The sequence below is a fragment of the Trichomycterus rosablanca genome, chromosome 10 (assembly GCF_030014385.1).
Source record: "Trichomycterus rosablanca isolate fTriRos1 chromosome 10, fTriRos1.hap1, whole genome shotgun sequence".
NCBI classification, from domain to species: Eukaryota; Metazoa; Chordata; class Actinopteri; order Siluriformes; family Trichomycteridae; genus Trichomycterus; species Trichomycterus rosablanca.
The window spans coordinates 2,825,077-2,846,651 of NC_085997.1; the positions used below are offsets into that span (position 1 = coordinate 2,825,077).

General features: G+C 41.7%; 2 protein-coding genes across 3 annotated transcripts; both read left to right on the top strand.

Annotated features, from left to right (window-relative positions):
- Positions 1-455: 455 nt before the first annotated feature.
- pdzd7b (PDZ domain containing 7b) lies at positions 456-9,587 on the top strand. 2 transcript variants are annotated; one of them, XM_063003532.1, is made up of 16 exons: positions 456-487; positions 1,017-1,413; positions 2,311-2,445; positions 2,588-2,762; positions 3,368-3,544; positions 3,891-4,038; positions 4,514-4,574; positions 4,674-5,048; positions 5,479-5,652; positions 5,910-6,022; positions 6,201-6,292; positions 6,719-6,810; positions 6,991-7,062; positions 7,647-8,204; positions 8,965-9,065; positions 9,242-9,587. In XM_063003532.1, exons 2-16 carry the CDS (start codon positions 1,329-1,331, stop codon positions 9,383-9,385), a joined length of 2,502 nt encoding a protein of 833 aa, XP_062859602.1. In that variant the 5' UTR covers positions 456-487; positions 1,017-1,328; the 3' UTR covers positions 9,386-9,587. The 2 variants fall into 2 exon arrangements, with proteins under 2 accessions (XP_062859602.1, XP_062859603.1); XM_063003533.1 differs by lacking the exon at positions 6,991-7,062.
- A 1,980-nt stretch (positions 9,588-11,567) lies between these two features.
- Positions 11,568-20,289, top strand: LOC134321712 (cytochrome P450 4F3). The gene is made up of 13 exons (XM_063003534.1): positions 11,568-11,638; positions 11,965-12,182; positions 12,284-12,428; positions 12,553-12,606; positions 13,032-13,159; positions 14,804-14,931; positions 16,196-16,481; positions 17,112-17,178; positions 17,272-17,401; positions 17,497-17,630; positions 17,787-17,851; positions 18,293-18,375; positions 19,036-20,289. The coding sequence occupies exons 2-13, from the start codon at positions 11,976-11,978 to the stop codon at positions 19,211-19,213; spliced, it is 1,605 nt and encodes a 534-aa protein (XP_062859604.1). The 5' UTR covers positions 11,568-11,638; positions 11,965-11,975; the 3' UTR covers positions 19,214-20,289.
- The last annotated feature ends 1,286 nt before the right edge of the window (positions 20,290-21,575 follow it).

A 21,575-nucleotide genomic window follows, 5' to 3' on the forward strand; every position in this document is an offset into this window, starting at 1 on the left:
GCTGCATGGCAGAGCTGATACCTCAAACCTCTACCCATTAGGCTACCACCGTCCCAAAGTCCATGTGAATCTTATTATAAAATAATATAATTAAACAAATAAGAAATAAAGAAAAAAATTGAGTCATTGTTTTTTTACTAAATGACACAGCATGTGTGTGTGTGTGTGTGTGTGTGGCAACTGGCAACCTGTCCAGGATGTTTCCTGCCTTTCGCCTAATGAATCGGACCAACAGCAATATTATTATTATTATTATAACTATTACTATTACTATTATTGTTATTGTCGTTTTTATATTGTAAGATCTGGTCCTTCATTGTATTAAAATCTAGTCAGGTAGGTATTAACAACGTGACTGGTGTGATTGACAGCAGCACAACCAATAGGAATCCTAGCTCAAGAAAGCACCAGCCAATTAGAAACAGTGAATAAAGGGGGCGGGCTATTTGATGCAAGGGCAGGAGTCATTCGGCGACACCGGTGGCAGGTAAAAACCCACTTTAGAAATGTTATTTATATTTATAACCTTATAAACCGACTACATTTAAAAATATAACAGCATGTTTATGTTAAAACAACAAAAAACAACTACAAAATTAGTTTATTTTTTGTCTGTTTATTCCGTTACTTTATTCAAAGCGTCCAACGTTCACACCTGTTGCCTAGCAACCAGTGACCAGTTAATTATTTATCCTTCTTGAATTTTCGTGCTAAGTGCTTTTATAGGGATATATATATATATATATATATAAGGAATAGCATAAATAGATATATAAGCAACATAAGAAATATATAACATATACATATAAGGGCCCAAAGTTGGCACTGTTGGGCCCTTGAGACCCTTAACCCTCAATTTCTTAGACACTATACTGTCACGGTACTGTAAGTTGCTTTGGACAAAAGCGTCTGCTAAATGCCAAAAGTAAATGATCTTTCTACCTTTAAAATGATCTAACCCAAATTTCTAAGTTATCTCTAAGTCTATTATTAAATTAAGGTTTTTTTTTCTTTAGGTCCTTCCCTGTTCCAGTATGACTTTGCCCCTTTTTACTAAGCGGGGACCATGGTCATGGTTCGACTACTTTGGTGTGGCAGAACTCCAGTGGTCCGAACACCTCTGAACACCTTTGAGATGAATTGATACAGCATCACTGCCTGACCACGCAAATGCTACATTGACTAAATGGGCACAAATTCCCACAGAATGTAAGGTGTTCACATACTTCTAGACATACTGTGTGATTAACGATTTATATTCTCGTGTCAAGAGGAGTTGGGAGAATACTACAGTACGTCACACATAGCACCTCCCCCACTCACACACTATGGGGACCCCACAGCCGGCTCGCCACCGAAACAGATCTCTCTCTCCAACACAAAGACCAACGAGTGCAAACTCCATCATAGAAGGTGATGCAGTGTGTGTGTGTGTGTGAGTGTGAGTGTGCTATATTTAATTTTATTCAGCTATAAGCTCTTAGATAAAAAGAACCCACATGTAAAACACCTTTCCAGTAAATGCTTCAAGGTTTGTGAGTTTTCTCATTCCCATGAAGCAAAACATGTATACACACACACACACACACACACACACACACACACACACACACACATTAATATGTAAATATTAAGATCTAATCTGTGAATGCCTTCAAGTTTTAACAGACTTTTAATTATATTTGTATGTTTTATAACCCCTTTATTCGGGTCAAGTTTGCTGTGAGTCCTGTTTCCCTGGAATCACTGGGCGCAGTGCAGTAACTGACCTTGGAAAGGTTGCCAATCCATAGATAGCCAATCAAATGTGTTTGTAGATGCTCGACCAGCTGATAGCACTGCTGGGGTGAACCCTGGATCCCAGTGGTAGTGGGCTAGTGAGCACCACTTTTTATTATTATTATTATTATTATTATTATTATTATTATTATTATTATTATTATTATTATTATTATTATTATTATTATTATTATTATTATTATTATTATTATTATTATTATTATTATTATTATTATTATTATTATTATTATTATTATTATTATTATTATTATTATTAATTATTATTATTATTATTATTATTATTATTATTATTAATTATTTGTTATCCTTGCAATCTATGCCAAGTATATTAAAAAAAAGTTATACAAATACAACAACAAATAATGCATTCAATTAATTTGCTTAAACCTTACAACAGATCTCTGCATGTGGTAATTAAAATAACGTTTTGTAAAGTTTATCTTCACTGTAGATGTCAGTATTATATAATATTAACGATAGTAGTGAGATAAAAGAGGAATTGTGTTCCAGGTGATCCGAACGGAGAGAGATTAACAGTAACAGTAGATCAGACTAAAGATGGACGTCTGGGATTCAGTGTTCGAGGAGGAACAGAACATGGCCTCGACATCTTCATCAGCAAAGTGGAACCCAACAGTGCTGCAGGTGTGTTTGTGAACGCTACCTAAGTGCACTTAATGTATAAACCCTGGCTTGTTTGTAAAGCTTGTCGCAGATTATTTGTATGCAGAGCGTGTGTAAATCCAGTGAAGCTTCACTCTGTGTGTGTGTGTGTGTGTGTGTGTAGAGCAGGCAGGTCTGTGTGTAGGTGATAAGCTGCTGGAGGTGAACGGTATCAGTCTGGAGAACATCAGCATGAGCAGTGCAGTCAAAGTATTGACGGGACACCAGCGTCTTCGTTTGGTCCTCCAGAGAGTGGGGCGTGTCCCTGGGGTCAGATACACCAATGAGAAGACCACCTGGTGAGCAACACACACACACACCCACACACTTTGGCCCTGCCTGTCACCAAGCTGAGACAGTAGTACAAATAAAAGCAAATACAAGATGTACAGGATTTTAACAAATCACTGTTTTATGGGTGAAACATGTTCCAGTATTCCAAACACCGGACGGGGGTACGTTTACCTTTTTAATACACCACTTTTTAACCATGTTTTGTAGTTCTGGACTGCAGTCAGGTCAGTCTGGCTCCTCTACTTTTGCCACACGTCGTACGACATGGTATTGACTTGCTGAGAACTCTAGGTGGCAGCATATGCTTCTCCAAAATGAGCATGTACCCAACCTGGCTCTGCTGAGATTAACATTGGGACAATGGAACAAGAGGACTCCTTACACTATAGATTTTATCATTTAGGTCTGTGCCGTCCTCTTGGTGTATGCTACTTATGCATTCGACTTATTAATGCACTAGCCAGTGGACCAGTCTTTGTGACTGTATGGCCTCTTCTGTCTGAATATTTTAATAAACATTCCTAAACATTTTTATTTTTGCTATTTTAAAAGAAGCAGAGCCTGTACACTGATACACCGTGTGTGTGTGTGTGTGTGTGTGTGTGTGTAGGGTAGATCTGATCCATCGCAGGATGGTGGTGGAGGAAGGGGGTCCAGCTCTGTCAGACAGTCGCTCAGACGGCGCTCTGTGTCGTACGGTTCACCTACACACGTCTGTCGCTCAGCCCTGCCTTGGCCTCAACATCCGCGGAGGGACCGAATACGGGCTTGGAATTTACGTCTCCAAGTGAGAGACTGTCTGTCTGTCTGTCTGTCTGTCTCTTTTTAGTCTGTCTGTCATTTTAGTCTGCAGCATTTAGTAATAAAATGATTAGATTGATTGTAGATTAAAGTCAGACGATTTTGGGTAGAAATTTGCAATCAGATAATATTTCTTTAACATAAATAGAGATTATGTCTGTCTGTCTGTCACTGACAAGACAAATCATAAGGTCCACCCACCTAAAGTTTGCTGTTTTAGAGATACTTTAACTCAGTCATCTGGTCATAACTATTTGGTCCTTATTAAAGTCCCTCAGGTGAGTTTTTTTCTTGGACCAGAACAGGACAGGACGATTTGTTTGTCCACACAGGCTCGATCCTGGAGGGCTGGCCGAACAGTGTGGGATTAAGATGGGGGATCAGATCCTGCTAGCTAACGGAGTCAGCTTTGAAAGTGTTACTCACAGCAGAGCCGTCGAGGTCCTGAAGAGCCAGCCACACATCACGCTGACTATCAAGGTGAACAAACACACATATATACATAAATAAAGCCAGGGTACGATTATAGGGTAAAGCAGCACCTGTTTTTTTTATGTAACTTGTGTGTGTGTGTGTGTGTGTGTGTGGTAGTAGTAGTAGTAGCCAGGCGCTGTGTATTATTAATCACTTTCCAGGATCAGGTGTTGGGTGCTAATAAAATGTGACTCCTAAAACACACAACTCTGAACAGTAGAAACATTGAGACAGTACACTGCATACACTGATGCTTAGTGATAATCCCAGAATGATTTCAATATCAGATGCACAGCGAGATCGAACAAGTATTTAACCACCTTTCTTTCAGAGCCTATTCACTATATGGCCAGCATGTTGGATATCCTGTTCCACGTCCATTTGCGTTATTAAGGAGTCCTCATCCTTTTTTTAGAGAATTGAGACTTAATGCAAAAGAGATTGTGTTTGATTTAAAAAATGTTCTTGGTTTGATTGACAGGAGGCGGGGAGATATCCGGCCTATCAGGAGTTAGTTGCCGAGTACCACTGGATGGACAGACGTAAGAAACAGAACTATAAGCATGTAATATATCATAATTAAATCATACTGTGGTAAAACCTCTGATGCCTTCACCTCCTGTTCAACGTTTTATTTTCAGGAAGCAGTAGAGCATATCAATCTTCATCACGGGGGTCAGACTCGTCCTCCTCTGCCTCCTCTCAGTCTTCTGGGACCCCTCTAAACTCCGTCGCTGGTCTCTCTCAAGCGACGCTGCCTCTCTCGCTGCCCCTCAGATCCCAAATGAGCGACGTTTCCAGTTTCACAGAGAGCCACTTCCTGACGGAGGAGGATTTCAGCGTGGAGCAGGTAGAGACGAGCCTGAGCCGAGGCCCCACCGAGCTGCTGCAGGACTCCGCCATCCGCTGCGAGGCAGGAGAGGAAGGTAGAGAGGGGAGGAAAACCGCCCTCCTGATGGCCCTCAGCAAACCCAGTCCACCCATTCGCAGGACTCAGAGTCACATGACCGTGTTCAGTAAGAAAAGGTCTCTTTGTAGTATGAGAACGAAAAGCACATTTTAAGTATATCGAGTACATAGTCTTGCATTTGTGTCTTGCATTTTGTAATGTGTTAGGATCAGATTTATAATGTAACACCGGTTCAGGCTGCATTCTGAGCTAAGGGGAGACTAGCAGCGTCTACTATGCTTAGAGTGTGAGTGTGTTTATCTCCATACTGTCATGGCAATGCAGGTTAATGAAAATGAAAATTATTGAAGTTGATAACACAGAATCAAACACGAGAGCTTGAGATCTCAGCAGCAGTGGGTTTCATTTTTAGGCAATGAAAAACTATTAGCTTTATTCAGTCATGGAAATCATCCTGATACTCACTAGATCAGACAAGTGAACCACTTTTCCAGCATTCTTTATTTCCTCTCTGGTTTCCTTTCTCTAAAACACAGAAGACGATCAAAGTAAGCAGGAAATAAAGCAGAAAGAGGGAAAAGAGGAAAGTGGAATTTCACTGCAGCGTTCCAAAACTTTGCTCGGCCTGCTCTGGAAAAGGAGTCCGTCCAGGGATCACTCCAAATCCCCAACCCCATCCAAATCCCCAACCCTATCTGAACCTGGTCAGGGTAAGATGAACATCAGGACACCAGGAAAATAATGTATTTAAATCTGTATAACATAATTTATACAGATTTTATACATCATTTATACATCAATTATAACTTATCACTTGAAGTTTATGTAAGTTTGTTCCCTGTATTTGTCACAATCATTGAACAACATGAACACTATTTTTTATTCTGTATTCTATTCTGTATTATCGCGCTTTTAAATGATCCTTTCTTTGATTTTCTGTCCGTCCTGATCCTGTGTGGGATTTCAGGTACTACGAAAGACAGCATGTCGGATCAGGAAGTGCTCTCTCAGGTGGAGGAAATGGCCAGAAAGCTGCTGGATGAGGAGGATGTGGCCGTGCTCATGGAGATTTGTAAGCGGGTACAATGACGATGACAGTAAAGCTAATGGTGTTTAATTCACGACCCTGTTTGGATTGGTGTTTTCTTGCCTTGTACCCAGTGTTTACATGTGGTATCACACACTCGTGTCGTGTCTCTTACCATGATGAGCAGTTAGTGAGAATGAATGAATGAATGAAAATTCTCTGTGTTTGTAGTATACAGAGGAGCGGGAGTTGAAGACTCTGGTTCCTCCCCTGCTGTCCATTCTGGACGGGCCTGAGAAACTGCTGTTGCTCAGGGAGATCAGGTGAGAGAAGTTGAGGTCAGATGATGAAGAGTGGGAGCAGGGGATGTCTCCAGTCGCTGTAGAGTGTGGTGTGTTCCTAGATTTTGTGTTTGGTAGTTTCAGATGAAGTGGTTATTGAAAATGAATGACAGAAATAGTGATGGTGCTCGGCTGGTGCAGCAGGCATCTACATAGACCTGATTGGCTACGTCTGAGGTGGAGGGGGTTGTAGATGGGTATTTCTGTCTTGCACCCAGTATTTCTCGTTGGAACCAGACCTGCTGCATCCCTGTTGATGGAAATGAAATGAAATGAAATAATGATAAAATTTGTACTGGGTGCCTTAATATAAATAGAAAAAAACAAAAAGTAATTAAAGTTATGACAAATATATGATTTTAAACATATTCTTTATTCTATATATTTATTTCTTTTTTTTATTTCCAGGACACTCATCTCCAAGGAAAATCTGCTGCATTTTAACAGCATGGTGATGCCCATTGAGGAGGAAGCCTACGATATACTGAAGACACGTTCTCGTAAGTTTGAGGTCAAGTTGTGTCCAAGTTGTGTATGTGCAGGAAGGTCTAAGTGTGTCGCTCTGTGATGAATCAGCGCCCTGTTCCCACCTAAAATAGATGAAATCGTGCTATCCATCTCAGTTCTGTTGAACATTAGTAAGAAATGTACTTGGATGCTCTCTGTCTCTCTTCTTGTAGGCAGGTCCTCCCCGCTCCGCTCCCCCAAGGCGGGCCACACCCCCAAGCGCCACCTCATTACACCTGTACCAGGTGAGACTTCAAAGACTTTCCAAAAGGAGTTACACTTTGTGTCTTTGACTTTCGTTTTCACTCCAATTATACAGTCCAGTCCATAAACAACCCATCATTTCAGCAACACACCCTGGACAGGACGCCAATCTGTCACAAGGCCCTGGCCAACCCCCCCAAACATAGCCAGTGTGAATGTAGATGTCTGACTGGCCGATAGCAACTCTAGGAATTCAAACCATGTACCCACACAAGATTGAAGTGCTAAATTAATTTGGTTTTGCTGTAAAAAAATAAATAATTATGCTTTTGATGTCCCTCAAAAAACTTAAGGTGGGGTGGCACTGTTGTGTAGTAGGTAGTGTAGGTAGGTGCTTTAGTTTCTTCACACCTCTTAAAATATGCTAAAGGTGGGTTGGCTACTCTAAATTGCCTGTATGTTTATGTGTAAGTGAGTGTTTAATACCCTGAGATGAATTGCCACCCTGTCCAGTGTTTTTTTCTGTTTGCATTCCTGAGTGGTTACTGATAATAAATTAACCAATCAATCGATGAATCAATCAATGAATCAAAATAAATTGACTGTATGTGTATATATGATTAAGACCAGCAGGGTGGATTCGAGCTCCAGGCGGTTGAGGATTTGGACAGACAGAATCGGCTGCTGGAGCAAATGAAGCGCCTCCGTGTGACTCGAGCCGAATCACGAGCCCAGACTCCAAACCCCTCTCCGGCTTTCTGTCCTCTGCTCGACGTCCCTTTAGATACCCACCCTCTCTCAGATTCCCTCAGACCCTCCAGAACATCTCCCAAATCTCCCAACTGGCTCCTGACTGAAAACACACCCCCATCTCCTGCCTCTCACCCCGACGGTCCACCACATGTAGAAAACACCACCCTAAAAAGGGGGAGGTCCTCGTTCCGAAACGGACATTCAGAGGGCAAAGCGAAAAGGAAAGAGAAGCGAGCGCAGAATGTTTTCAACACCGTAGTGGACACTCCCCACCCGAGGAGACCACTGCTGTCCCAGGTGTTCTGGCCCCTCAGGAGGGCGGTGCACCCTGCAGAACAAAGTGCTCAACAACAGGAACAAGATGAACACCCAGATGTTCAGACGTATGAACTGAAAACTGTAAAGATCAGCAAAACCAGGCAGTCACTGGGTAAGAAAGTTCAATCTGTTTATTTTATAACAGAACTGGAACGGTATGACATAGTAACATTAGGTTCGCCACATATCATGATATACGTACTACATGGCCAAATGTATGTGGACACACAAACATTTCCAGCATTAAGCAGAAGCTTTTATTAAAATACAATTGGAGCAATTGAGAATCAAGGGCCATTCTCATGAGCCCAACTGTAGCAACCTGGTGATGGTGGGGCTAATTCTTGTAATTACAAGTCCTGACACCTGACAACAAGTGTGTCTGACTTTTCATTTCAAAACCACAGGAATTAATATAAATAAAGTCATGCCCCCCCTTCCCTTCCCTGTTTGTCTTTAACAGCTTCCACTCCTCAGAGTAATAATAATAATTATAATAAGTTGTATTCATATAGTGCATTTCTAATACCCAAGGTCGCTTTACATAAGCAGGAAAAAGGAATTTAAGCCTATTTATTTGCCCACAGAGGTTTGTTTTTATTGCATTTTACAAAATGTCCCAATATTTGTGGTATGGGGCTTATGGTTGTGGTTACACTGTCCAGTCAATTCACCTTTACATTTTTAAACAGAGGCTTAAACAAACCTATACGAGCCTAAACATACAGTATATGCTTAAAAAATCATGAAGACAAGAGGTACAGATGAGACACTGACAGTTCTATCTGTCTTTATATATCCTCTCTCCCAGCAACAGTAGCTAACCCTGCTGATGTATCTGCTAATTACTTTTACCATTTCCATTTGTTTAGGGATCAGTATTTCAGGTGGCGTGGACTCCATTGCTCAGCCTGTGGTGAAGATCCAAAAGATCTTTCCGGGAGGAGCGGCATCAGCTACCAACACACTGAAGGTAAATATCATTTATTTATCTCACAAATCAGACCAGGGCACTCAGGCCGTGCAGCGGTCTGTTACACTAACCTCTGAGATTCTGGGGATGCCCATGCTCCCACAATGGTTTGGCGTCCTTTGTGGGCTGTGGAATATGCTCTCTCTCTCTCTCTCCCTCTCTCTCTCTCTTTCTAGGCTGGTTTTGAACTGGTATCAGTGGACAGTGTTTCTCTTCAGGGCATCACCCACCAGGATGCAGTAGAGATCATCCGTCAAGCCTTCAGCAATAAAAGTACTGATCCCATGGAGCTGGTGGTGAAGGTCCCTAAACAATCCTGAGCTCCTAAATTCTGATCATCACAATCAGAAAGAACAAACTGCTGGATCTAAACCAAGGATGCTAAATTCCACACCGAAGGCCAGTTATACAGAAGAAGAATGTGGGAAACTGAACAATTAAGAATGAACAAGCATTATTTCATCATAATTATGTTCATCATTAAACCAAATCACACAAGAAATAAAATCAATTTATTACTAATTTGGTTCTTCAGAGCTTTGCTTGTGTGATATGTGGTTCCTGGTAGCTTCCTGTTTTGAGTGTGAAATGTGACTTCTGGACAGTAATGACTAATCTAACCTCCAAACTTTAATCTGAATCAGAATCGACCAGCCAAGAGGTTTAAGATTAGTGAAGATAAGTTTAAGGTTCAACTCTGACACGCATGCATGAAAAGCACATACGTGTGTGATGTGTGTGAAGGAAGCAGAAGTGGCTTTCACAGCTGTATTGTAGATTGCAGATACTCACACAAATTTTTTCAGTGTTAAGCAGACTGGGGGTTAACAGGGGTGAAGCTGTTATCTCCAGTATCTGATAACTTGCTAGTGTTGCTGATTTTAGAATCAAGAAGCCACTCAGTAGCAGCGTAGCTTTATAAACCCTAGAGTCATTTTCTACATGTACAGTGTTCAGTACAGTACGTAATTATTTGCCCCCTCATGATTTTCCTTATTTATGCATACATATCAAATTATGAACCCTTCCAATTTCTAAAGATCAGTCTTTTAAACTGCAGTGAAAGAAGCCACACCATGTATAAATATTCAATTATTATAGCTATTTTGAGCAAAACTTGCCTTGTTTTATGATCCTGGTTGAGTAGATGGATCCGCTTGAGTTTGTATCATTGGATGAGCAATTCACTCTTGCAAATTCTGGATTTATTTTAATGGGATTTATTTTAATGGTTCATGAATTTTATTTATTTATTTATTGCAAATTCTGGATTTATTTGAATGGGATTTATTTTACTTTCTATTTATTTATTTATTTATTTATTTATTTTTAGCTATTTAGAGCCAAACTTGTCTTGTTTTATGAGCCAGTTTAAGCTTTGTATCACTGAATGAGCAATTGGATCCTTGCAAATTCCAGATTTAGGATTTTCTGCTAGAGAGCAGGCACTATGACACACCATGGCCTTCAATTATTCAATTATTAAGTGCCCATTTAAGCTCCTGCCACATTATCTTAATGGGTCAAGACTTCATTTATTATTTTAGCTATTTAGAGCAGAACTTGCCTTGTTTCATGATCCAATTCGAGTAGACTGATTCGCTTGAGCTTTGTATCGTTGGATAAGAATTTGGATCCTCGCTAATTTTGGATTTAGGATTTTCGGGTAGAAAGCAGAATGTATGGTTACAATAGCTGGTTCCCAGGTGTAAGCCCACTACTGCTGGGATCCAGGGTTCAAATCCAAAGTCGTGCTACCTGCCGGTCGGACGTTTATTTACAGATTGGCTGTGTCTGAGGGGGATGAGGCCCTGCTATGAATTGGCGTCCTGTCCAGCATTGGCTTTCTAGTGTAATTAGCAGAAATTGTGATATTAGTGATGGTTGGAGCTTCAATGGGGAGAGCTCTGCACTATCAGTTGTGAAAGGTTGTGGGTTTGAATCTCAGCTTTGCCAAGCAGCCTTTAAACCCTTGCAGCTCCAGTGGCGCTGTACTTTGGCTGCCCCGGCGCTCTGACCCCAGCTTCCAAACAAGCGATATACTGAAATAGAATTTCCGTACCATATGTGTGTATATGTATATATAAAAATAAAGGCATTTCTTTACATTTGCTGATTTAATTGTGTTTGTTTATGAGATAATACCAACAGGACCAGTTTTTCGTCAATCGGGAGACGTACCCTGCCTTGCCACACGTACACAAACAATCCAGAATGTTAAAATTGTGTAGAAGAGGATCTGATGCAACATCACAGTGTCGCCAGTACGTATGGCGTAATGTCAACACACCCACCAACTAAAATTACATGAGTTGATTTCACTAATGGCTCAGATTTATAGCACCTTAACGGATGAGTTCCAAGGAAAAAGGCTCATCAGCTCTTCAGGAGTGCCAGAACGTCTTGATGACGTGCTCTGATCAGACTGAAGTGTGAGCCTGTAGAGGAAGTGTGTTACAGTGTGTATAGAGGAACAAACAACTGATCACAATCTTGAAGAAACTGTAACCAGTACACTTCTGTACAGAAGCTGAAGCAGACAGACAACGTACAGCTGACGTTTCTTTGATCAGGTCTGTGATATTTATTCTTTATGTATATTTACAAATGCAGAGGTTAATAAGATAATCTGGTCAGTATATTATTTACTGTTATTAACACTATTTTGTACAGCTGCTGTTTCATCAGTGGTGCACAAAACAGCACAATTCAGCCATCACAGTAAATGTCACTTTCTACGAGGGTTCTTCAAAAAGTTTCCGCACTTTTTAAACTCTATTTGTTAAGAATTTTAAAAGTTTTCTACATAATCACCTTTTGACAGTGTTTAACGTTAGCTGAGAGTAGCCATGCATTTAGTAGCCGGGTGTATTGACTATCACCAATCCATTCTTTCAAGTGTGCATCAGGATGGCTGGGGTGTTATTTGGAATGCTGGGAGTTCTGGTATCTCCACTGCTGTATCTATGGGAACTGCTGGGTGTAACTGGTGCCTTTCTACTCATCATCGTTCTTCTAATCCTGGTGTTTAAAACTCGCCTGGCATGGAAGCGCTCAAATCTCTCCGGCTTCGCCGTCCCACCACAGCGCAACTGGCTGCTGGGTCACATGGGCATGGTGAGTATTGTCAAGTATTGTGCCTCGCTAGGCCACTATTACTGCGATCCAGGGTTCGAATCCCCATATTTAGTTTAATGCTTTGTGTGTGTGTGTGTTAGATCCGGACTGATGAAGTGGGTCTGCAGGAGGTGGATGACCTGGTGAGGACGTATCGTCACTCCTGTGCCTGGTTCTTGGGACCCTTTTATGATATTGTGCGCTTTTTTCACCCCGATTACATCAAACCCTTGCTTCTTGCCCCTGGTAAACATTTTATAAATGTATACAGAGAGCTTTAAACAAAGTACGTTATTCAAATAACAGCTACAGACGATCTATAAGGTTTATCAGTGATGAAGTTCATTTATGTTGATGTTTTCCTGATTAGCAACCATGACATTTAAGGATGAAGTGTTTTACGGGTTCATGAGGCCCTGGCTTGGTAAGAAATTGCACACACACACACACACACACACACACACACACACACACACACACACATATGCAACTCACACATAAACATTAGACTTTGATTACATTCATGACAAGACAGGTAGTTACTGGTTACACAAGATCCACCGGTTCAAGGTTTAATATCAAACACAGTCATGGACAATTTAGTATCTCCAGTTCACCTCACTTGCACATCTGGACTGTGGGAGGAAACCGGAGCTCCCGGAGGAAACCCACACAGACACAGGGAGAACATGCAAACTCCACACAGAAAGGACACAGACCTCTCCACCAGGGAATTAAACCCAGGACCTTCTTGCTACACACATACCTACAAATCTACACACACACACACACACACAACAAATGATTTCACAAATGAAAGTTCTGCGTGTGTGTGTGTGTGTGTTGCAGGACAAAGTCTTCTCTTGAATAACGGGAAAGAGTGGTCGCGTCAGCGTCGTCTCCTCACACCAGCTTTCCACTTCGACATTCTCAAAAACTACGTTTCAATATTCAACTCCTCCACCAACGTCATGCATGTACGTCTGTACACACACACACAGGCTTGTGTAAACTGATTTCAAAACATCTCTTTTTTTAAAGCGTCTCTTAACGTCTAGGAAAAAGGAAGACCAACAGGAACCAGTGAGTGGGAGGGTTTGCATGTACCAGATGTTAAGTGTACAAGTGTAACTGCAAAATGTACTTCTGCTTTTCTAGCAGCAGTGCACTGTAAACAAACTTTCACAGTTTCTAGACATTTTCCTCTTAAAATCGAACCAGAACACAAGACATCCCAAGTCTCCCGCATATACATAGCGGCTCCCTGATGCCCGCAAGTCAGCTAAAATCTCCCGGAATCTAGAACGAGCGGCCAAGAGCGACACAAACGCGCACGCAGGCGACACAGACTTTATTCCCCGATCGCGTATTAAATCCGTTATCTGATATACAATCTAGCGCACTGTGTAGGGAACATAAATCAATTGTTTAATATTTGTATTATATAATATTTCATATATAATATACTGTCTAGTGCACTAAGTAGGGAACATGAATTCATATCTAAAATACTATCTAGTGCACTATGTAGGGAACATAAATCCGTTATCTGATATACAACTTAGTGCACTATGTAGTACACATTAATATGTTTGTGACGTGAACAGTTAAAAAGTAGCTCAGTTAGCAGCTTCTAAAAGTTCTGTTATCACCCATATTCTTTGATGTGTGCGAGAGGTTTTTTAGCTTTTTTTTGGTCCGGGGGTACCTCCCGGAAATGAGTTTTTGCAACTTGGGATGTCTGAGAACATCATATCAAATAAAATAAACAGTTTCTGTTTGATGTTTTACATTTATGGCACTTCCCAGACGCTCTTATCTAAAGCTAATTATACGTAATTTAGATTTCTCTAGACCATGTGGACGGTGTTTCTCCAGAACATCCTGATGTCCGTTTGGGTCTTTAGACTTTCAGGACACAAGCCAAGGGCAAGAAATGTACTTCAGCAAAGACATACTTATATTGACGAGAAGACACGACCCCCAGTCCAATGTAGTTCTAACACAAGTACCTTAGTTCTATGCATCAAATTTATGTTGCATTTCATTAATACAGAAAGTAACTGAGGGGGCGAGGGGTCCAACTGCTCAAGGCAGGAGTAGATACCACACTGTCAAGCATAAGCCAGCAAAAATCTAAGAAAACACACAATAAATTCCCTGAACACTCAGATTGGATTGCAAGAAACTAAAGGAAATGATTAAACTAACTGGGAAACTAAAGGTGACAGTGCTAGGCTGGAAATTCATTCAAAGACAATATGATACGCCAGCTACTCAATCCACCAGCGTGCCGTGACACGATTGCAAACCGATGCTTCTGTTGAATCGAACCAGGTGAGTCGGATCACAGCCGTATAAGGCTGCACTCCTATTTCGATAGATTGTTATGTTTTAGAGCGCTCTCCAAAATAAATAAGGTGGTCGCTTATCTTACTGGATAGTCGCAGCGCTCTCATGAACCCTAGACTTGCTTAAAAAGTGGTGAATTTAGCTTGAACGCTTTATTCCCTGAGATTTGTTGTCCGTTAAGAACCACCGCACATCGGCCTGCACTGTTAAACTATGTGGACAAGCATTATTTTACTCCCTTTATTCTTTATTCTTTCTGTGGTTTTTAGGAGAAGTGGCGCCGTCTGTTGGCGGAAGGGAAGAACGAGCTGGACATGTTTGAACATGTGAGCTTGATGACTCTGGACAGTCTGCTGAAGTGTACGTTCAGCTATGACAGTCACTGTCAGGACCAGGAGTGAGTATAGATCTCTCAACACACACACACACACACACACACACACACACACACACAGAACTGGTTCTAAACGTCTAGGACCTTATGTAATTCTTTTTAGTTATTTTATTAGTTCTAGAGTGTTGGGTGATTGATGCAGTATCACAGGTGGTTGATAGTTTGGTGCTAGGTGGTTGCTTTGGTTTCCCAGGTGGTTGATAGTTTAGTGCTTAGTGGTTGTCATGGTATCTCAGGTGGTGAATAGTTTAGTGCTAGGTGGTTGCTGTGGTATCCCAGGTGGTTGATAGTTTAGAGCTCAGTGGTTGTCATGGTATCTCAGGTGGTTAATAGTTTAGTGCTAGGTGGTTGCTGTGGTATCCCAGGTGGTTGATAGTTTAGTGCTTAGTGGTTGTCATGGTATCTCAGGTGGTGAATAGTTTAGTGCTAGGTGGTTGCTGTGGTATCCCAGGTGGTTGATAGTTTAGAGCTCAGTGGTTGTCATGGTATCTCAGGTGGTTAATAGTTTAGTGCTAGGTGGTTGCTGTGGTATCCCAGGTGGTTGATAGTTTAGAGCTCAGTGGTTGTCATGGTATCTCAGGTGGTTAATAGTTTAGTGCTAGGTGGTTGCTTTGGTTTCCCAGGTGGTTGATAGTTTAGTGCTTGGTGGTTGCCGTGGTATCCCAGGTTGTTGATAGTTCAGTGCTTGGTGGTTGTCATGGTATCTCAGGTGGTTGATAGTTTAGTGCTTGGTGGTTGCCGTGGTATCCCAGGTGGTTGATAGTTTAGTGCTTGGTGGTTGTCATGGTATCTCAGGTGGTTGATAGTTTAGTGCTAGGTGGTTGCCATGGTTTCCCAGGTGGTTGATAGTTAAGTGCTTAGTGGTTACCGTGGTATCTCAGGTGGTTGATAGTTTAGTGCTAGGTGGTTGCTATGGTTTCCCAGGTGGTTGATAGTTAAGTGCTTAGTGGTTACCGTGGTATCTCAGGTGGTTGATAGTTTAGTGCTAGGTGGTTGCTATGGTTTCCCAGGTGGTTGATAGTTAAATGCTTAGTGGTTACTGTGGTATCTCAGGTGGTTGATAGTTTAGTGCTAGGTGGTTGCTATGGTTTCCCAGGTGGTTGATAGTTAAGTGCTTAGTGGTTACCGTGGTATCTCAGGTGGTTGATAGTTTAGTGCTAGGTGGTTGCTATGGTTTTCTAGGTGGTTGACAGGGGGTTGCTAATGTAAGGTTCTTATAGCCAAAAAGAAGTATCTCACACCTGTATGTGTTTTTTCTTCCTGACAGGAAGTCGAGCGAGTACATCTCCGCCATTTACGAGCTGAGCGAGCTCGTGGTGAAGAGGCAGCGCTACGTTCCTCATCACTGGGAGTGGCTGTACAAGCGTTCTGCAGAGGGAAAGCGCTTCCACCAGGCCTGCGAGATCGTCCATAACTTCACCGCCGCGGTGGTCCAGGAGCGCCGAGCCCAGATCCTCCACCAGAAACCATCGGAGAGCCGCGCGCAGGACGACCAGCCGACCGGCTACAAGAGGAGGAGCGCCGACTTCATAGAAGTGCTGCTGCTCTCAAAGGTGAGGGGACGATTTTAAACAGTTACATTCAGTCATCCTGATCCTGGTCGTGGTGGGTCCGGAGTCTACCTTGGTACACTAGGGCATGAGACAGGAATACACCCTGCGCACCTACTGACACACTAACTGTTACCTACAGGAGGTGCAATTCAACATGGCCAATCCACCTTTGGCATAGTCAGACTTAATGATTGAGTTCAGGTGTTTAAGCCACACCCATTGCTAACACGTGTCTAACATTAATAATTATATAAAATAAATGATATCCTTCTTACATTGGTGGCAACAGTTTGGGGAAGGCTGTTTCCTGAACTTCCTGTGCACTTCCTGTGATCTATTAAAACATGGTGATGAGTTTGGTGTAAAAGAACTCTAGCGCAGAGCCTAGTACCTGCTCTTTTGAAGTAATAGGCACAAATTACCTTGTACATGGCTTAGAATGGGATGTTTAATAAGCTAATAATTGTAAATGATGGTGTAAATGCTTTACAACAGATTAAACCCTCTTCACGGTGGATTTCCACCATGGATAGGCTCCTGTTCCATTGTGACCCTGATCACACTCAAGCAAGGCCTACATCTAGTAAGGTTTGATTAGTACAGAGTAATAATACCATCTCTTTCGGACAGGACGAGAGCGGAGAAGGACTGTCGGACGAGGAGATTAAAGCACAAGCGGACACGTTCATGTTCGCCGGTAAGTTCCCAGGCCGCCTCCATCCTCACCTCCGTTCACCGTCCAGCCTAAATCCTAAATCCTGATCGAGTTCCCGTCCTCATCTGTTCCCAGGTCACGACACGACGGCGAGCGGGATCTCGTGGGTTCTCTACAACCTGGCCATGCATCAGGAGTATCAGGATCGCTGCCGCTCAGAGATCAACCATCTTCTCAACGGCCGAGACACTGAGGAGCTCGTCTGGTACGCAAGTCACAAGTTTTTATCTGCTCGTAAGAGGCAGCGACTGAGAGGATGTAGAAATAACGTGTGTGTTATGTTCGATATCTTTACTGTAGGGATGATCTGAGTGAGCTGCCCTTCACCACCATGTGCATTAAAGAAAGTCTGAGGCTTCACAGTCCTGTTCCCACTTTTACTCGATATTACTCTCAGGATATGAAAGTTCCTGGAGAACGGACTGTACCTCAGGGTAATTCATTATTTATTCTTTATTTATTATGTTATTATGAAATAATAATTAATAATTATCCACAAGGGGGAGCCACTATCACTCATCATTTTGCGTGTGAGGCGCTCTGTGTTAAAATATCTGTATACATTATAAACACTTTTTGTTTGTTCACAGGAAGTATCTGTCTTATTAGTGTGTATGGTACCCACCATAATCCTGATGTGTGGCCTAATCCAGAGGTGCGTAAACATTTTAGATAGATAGATAGGTAGATAGATAGATAGATAGATAGATAGATAGATAGATAGATAGATAGGTAGGTAGGTAGGTAGGTAGGTAGGTAGATAGATAGTTGCATACATACAACATACACCATTCACTAACTATAAAAACAAGCAATAAAAATAAAAATTTACAGTATGATTCTATATACATGTAAACACTTTTATGGTGCATGCATAGCATACAAAATGTAGGTATTTATTATAAATTATTAAGAATTATTTTAAATTATTATGAGTTGTTGAACTTTAGTTGAATTTTAGTTGTTTTATAACATTAACTTAATAATTATGTGGTTTTTAGCCTTAAATGAGACACGTTCCCCCCAATATTTAGATATAAAAATAAACAATATATAAATAAACATATTATAATTCCCCCCCTTAATACTTTTGCAGGTTTACGATCCCACACGCTTCGACCCCGACAAAACAAAACAGCGCTCCCCATACGCTTTCATTCCCTTTTCTGCCGGACCAAGGTGAGGTCTACTGTTCTATACACACACACACACACACACACACACACACACACAGACACTATTGCACACAAACCACGACACACAAACATACATGAATACATGCACAAACCACACCACACACTTATACACCTTCACACACACACACACACAGAATACAGAATCACACAGAAAAACACTAATGTTACTTCATCATTAGGATATAGAAATGTATTTCATGTCATTGTTTCCAGTTGAAGGTAGTGTTGGTTTACTTGTATTTGTTTAGTTGTTTAGCTGGTTGCTTTACTTGTCTTAGTTTAGCTAGTGAGTTATTTTAGTTTCAGTGTTTTATTATATTTTAGATTTGATGTAAAATACCTATTTTGTATCTGATATTTTAGAGTAATACATGAATCTACACTTGCTGTTAGATTATATTTAGTTATAATATAAATGTATAAATTATGTGGAGCTGTTTTTTCTATCTTATGTTAAATAATGCATTAATATTCTCACACACTGAATAATTAGAGGGGAACAACTTTAGTATTTGTTATATTATTGTGGTATTTATGTTATTTCTAGTTTTTGTTTGATGTATTTTATAATCTGTGTATGAATTTGAGTGATTATTATCAGACTCTGTGCTGATACGCCGTGTGTCCTGTCACTGTGTTGTAGGAACTGTATTGGTCAGAGCTTCGCCATGGCGGAGATCCGTGTGGTTGTGGCGCTCACTCTGAGAAGGTTCAGGCTTCTCCCAGGATCCACACCTGCACGCCGTCATTATATAATCACCATGAGAACTGAGGCAGGACTTCTACTGCAACTGGAACCTCTCACAGCACCACGAGGCTGAAACACACACACACACACACACACACACACACACACACACACACACACAGGTGGTTCTGGAACTCACAGCAGGTCTCTCACAGCTGTAACTGGCCTGCATACCTTTTGTACATCCCACGTTTTTAAAACATCTGCTCTCTATGTATTGCATTATGTTTGGAAGACTTTTGGGATTCAGCTACACTATATGGCCAAAAGTATGTGGACACCACTTTAAACGTTCAAGCAGTGGTACCTCAGCGGGACTAGTAATCAGAAGGTTGCTGGTTCAAAGTAGTAAAATTCATGTATTAATTCTGTTGCTTGGCAGCAGGGTGGCTCGGCACTCTCGCCTCTCAGCAAGAAGGACCTGGGTTCGATTCCCAGCTGGAGCGGTCTGGGACCTTTCTGTGTGGAGTTTGCATGTTCTTCCCGTGTCTGTGTGCGTTTCCTCCAACAGTCCAAAGACATGCATTCAGGTTAACTGGAGATAGTGTGTGTGTGTGTGTGTGTGAGAGAGAGAGAATGTGCCCTGTGATGGACTGGCGACCTGTCCAGGGTTTTTTTTTTATTTCGCCAAGTGAATTGTACCCACCAGGACCCTGAGCAGGATAAGTCTGTAGTAAAACAGACGATGAATGAATGAATTTATGAATATGAATATATTTAATTACTTGTTTTATGCTTTTATGCTTCATCAGTATTTTTTATATTTGTATTGTGTTTATGAGCAGTTACTGATCCTACAAATAGACTTTCTCAGGAGAAAAACTCACGTAACCTATGATTGTAATCCTAAAATCCAGCATTGTACTATTGTACTATATTTGGTGTTGAATTTACTGCTTGTGGACCTGCCTGAACTTATCTGCTCAACGCCAGTATAAACAACCACATAGCCAAGTACTGTGTTTACAGGAAGTGGGGTGAAATGTGTTCTTAGTTCAAAATAGTTTATCTGGTCTCAAACAGAACCAGATTAGAAGGAAACGATTCAGCCAAGATGAAGTTTGTTGCTTTTAAGAAAGGCTTGCGAACTCGTGGCTGAATGACGTGTTTAGAGCGAGAGTGTGTGATTAAAAAACGATGATAATCTGATAGCTATGCACCTCATTTATTGTGTAACTACAGAATTGTAAATAAAGAACTGGAGTGAGTGTCATTAAAGGCGGGATGACCAGACTATGTGGGTGGGGTCTTGAAACGCTGTGTAAGGACTCTGATTGATAGAGAGGCGCCTGTGCAGAGTGCATAGGTAAAAAAGGGTTCAGCTAAGGGCTGCGTGCGTGAGCAGCAATATACCCACCTCGACTAAAATCAGGGATCCCCCAGCAGCGGAAGACAGATTGACTACACGCTAAATTGGGAGAAAATCAATAAAATTAAAAAATAAAAATTTGCAAGATTGCAAATAACTGAAGTTGTTTACCATCTACTGTACATAATATTGTGAAAAGGTTCAGTGAGTCCAGAGAAAGTGTAGTCTGTGTTGAGCAAAGCTGTAAATGTCACCGTTAATTGTGCTTGACCTTATAGCCATCAGATTGCATTGCATGAGGGGCCAACTGTGTTACACAACTCAGGCTTGGAAATTCTTCAGAAAACAGTTGTCGCTTAAAAATGCAACCTAGGCCGCTCAGGTGAAAACACACGCTGGAACCAGAGCTGGGATCTCTAATACATCGTATCGAATCTCAGCTCTGGCTGCCGGCTGGGCTGAGCGGCCACATGAACAACGATTGGCCTGTTGTTCAGGTATGGGCGGGACTAAGCCGGATGGGGTCTCTCTCTCATGACTGGTACAATTACGACCTCTGCTGGCTGATTGGTGGCGCCTGCACAGAGATGAGAAAAGAGTGCTGTCAGGGTGTGTCTCTCCGTACACAACGTTAAGCTGCACCGCACTCGTCAGAGTGTAGGTGATAAGATGCATACGGCTGCTGCCCACGTGTCGGAGGGGGCGTGGGTTAGCTTCGTTCTCCTCAATCGGAGCGGAGATCGGCATTGGTGGAGAGGAAGCGTGACGCAATCTGGCAATTGGACGCGCAAAAAGGGAGAAAAAATGCATAAAACTCTGAAACTCTATTACACAAAGAGAAAACCAGACTGTTGGGTTCTCTGGGCCTGGGCTGATCTCAGATGGACCAAATACAGTGAAAACTGTGAAAAATCTGTTCATATGAGTTTTAAGAAATCTGTCATGGTACGGGGGTGTAACAGCGCACATCGCGTGTGTGTGAAGGTAGCATTAATGCAGAGGTGTGTGTGTGTGTGTATACTGGGATTCAAGACAATCCCAGGCCTGATTCTGCATACTCTATAACAATATATGTGTGTGTTTGTGTGTCTGGGTGTGCCAGAACAACACACATTACTACATCATT

Bases quoted from the DNA above. Each gene is read 5' to 3' on its own strand.
- pdzd7b (XM_063003532.1), top strand. From the start codon at position 1,329: ATGGGGACCCCACAGCCGGCTCGCCACCGAAACAGATCTCTCTCTCCA. The intron at 4,039-4,513 runs GTGAACAAACAC...TTTGATTGACAG, and splicing joins ACATCACGCTGACTATCAAG to GAGGCGGGGAGATATCCGGC. The intron at 4,575-4,673 runs GTAAGAAACAGA...TTTTATTTTCAG, and splicing joins GTACCACTGGATGGACAGAC to GAAGCAGTAGAGCATATCAA.
- LOC134321712 (XM_063003534.1), top strand. From the start codon at position 11,976: ATGGCTGGGGTGTTATTTGGAATGCTGGGAGTTCTGGTATCTCCACTG. The intron at 12,607-13,031 runs GTAAGAAATTGC...TGTGTGTTGCAG, and splicing joins GTTCATGAGGCCCTGGCTTG to GACAAAGTCTTCTCTTGAAT. The intron at 17,402-17,496 runs GTACGCAAGTCA...TCTTTACTGTAG, and splicing joins GACACTGAGGAGCTCGTCTG to GGATGATCTGAGTGAGCTGC.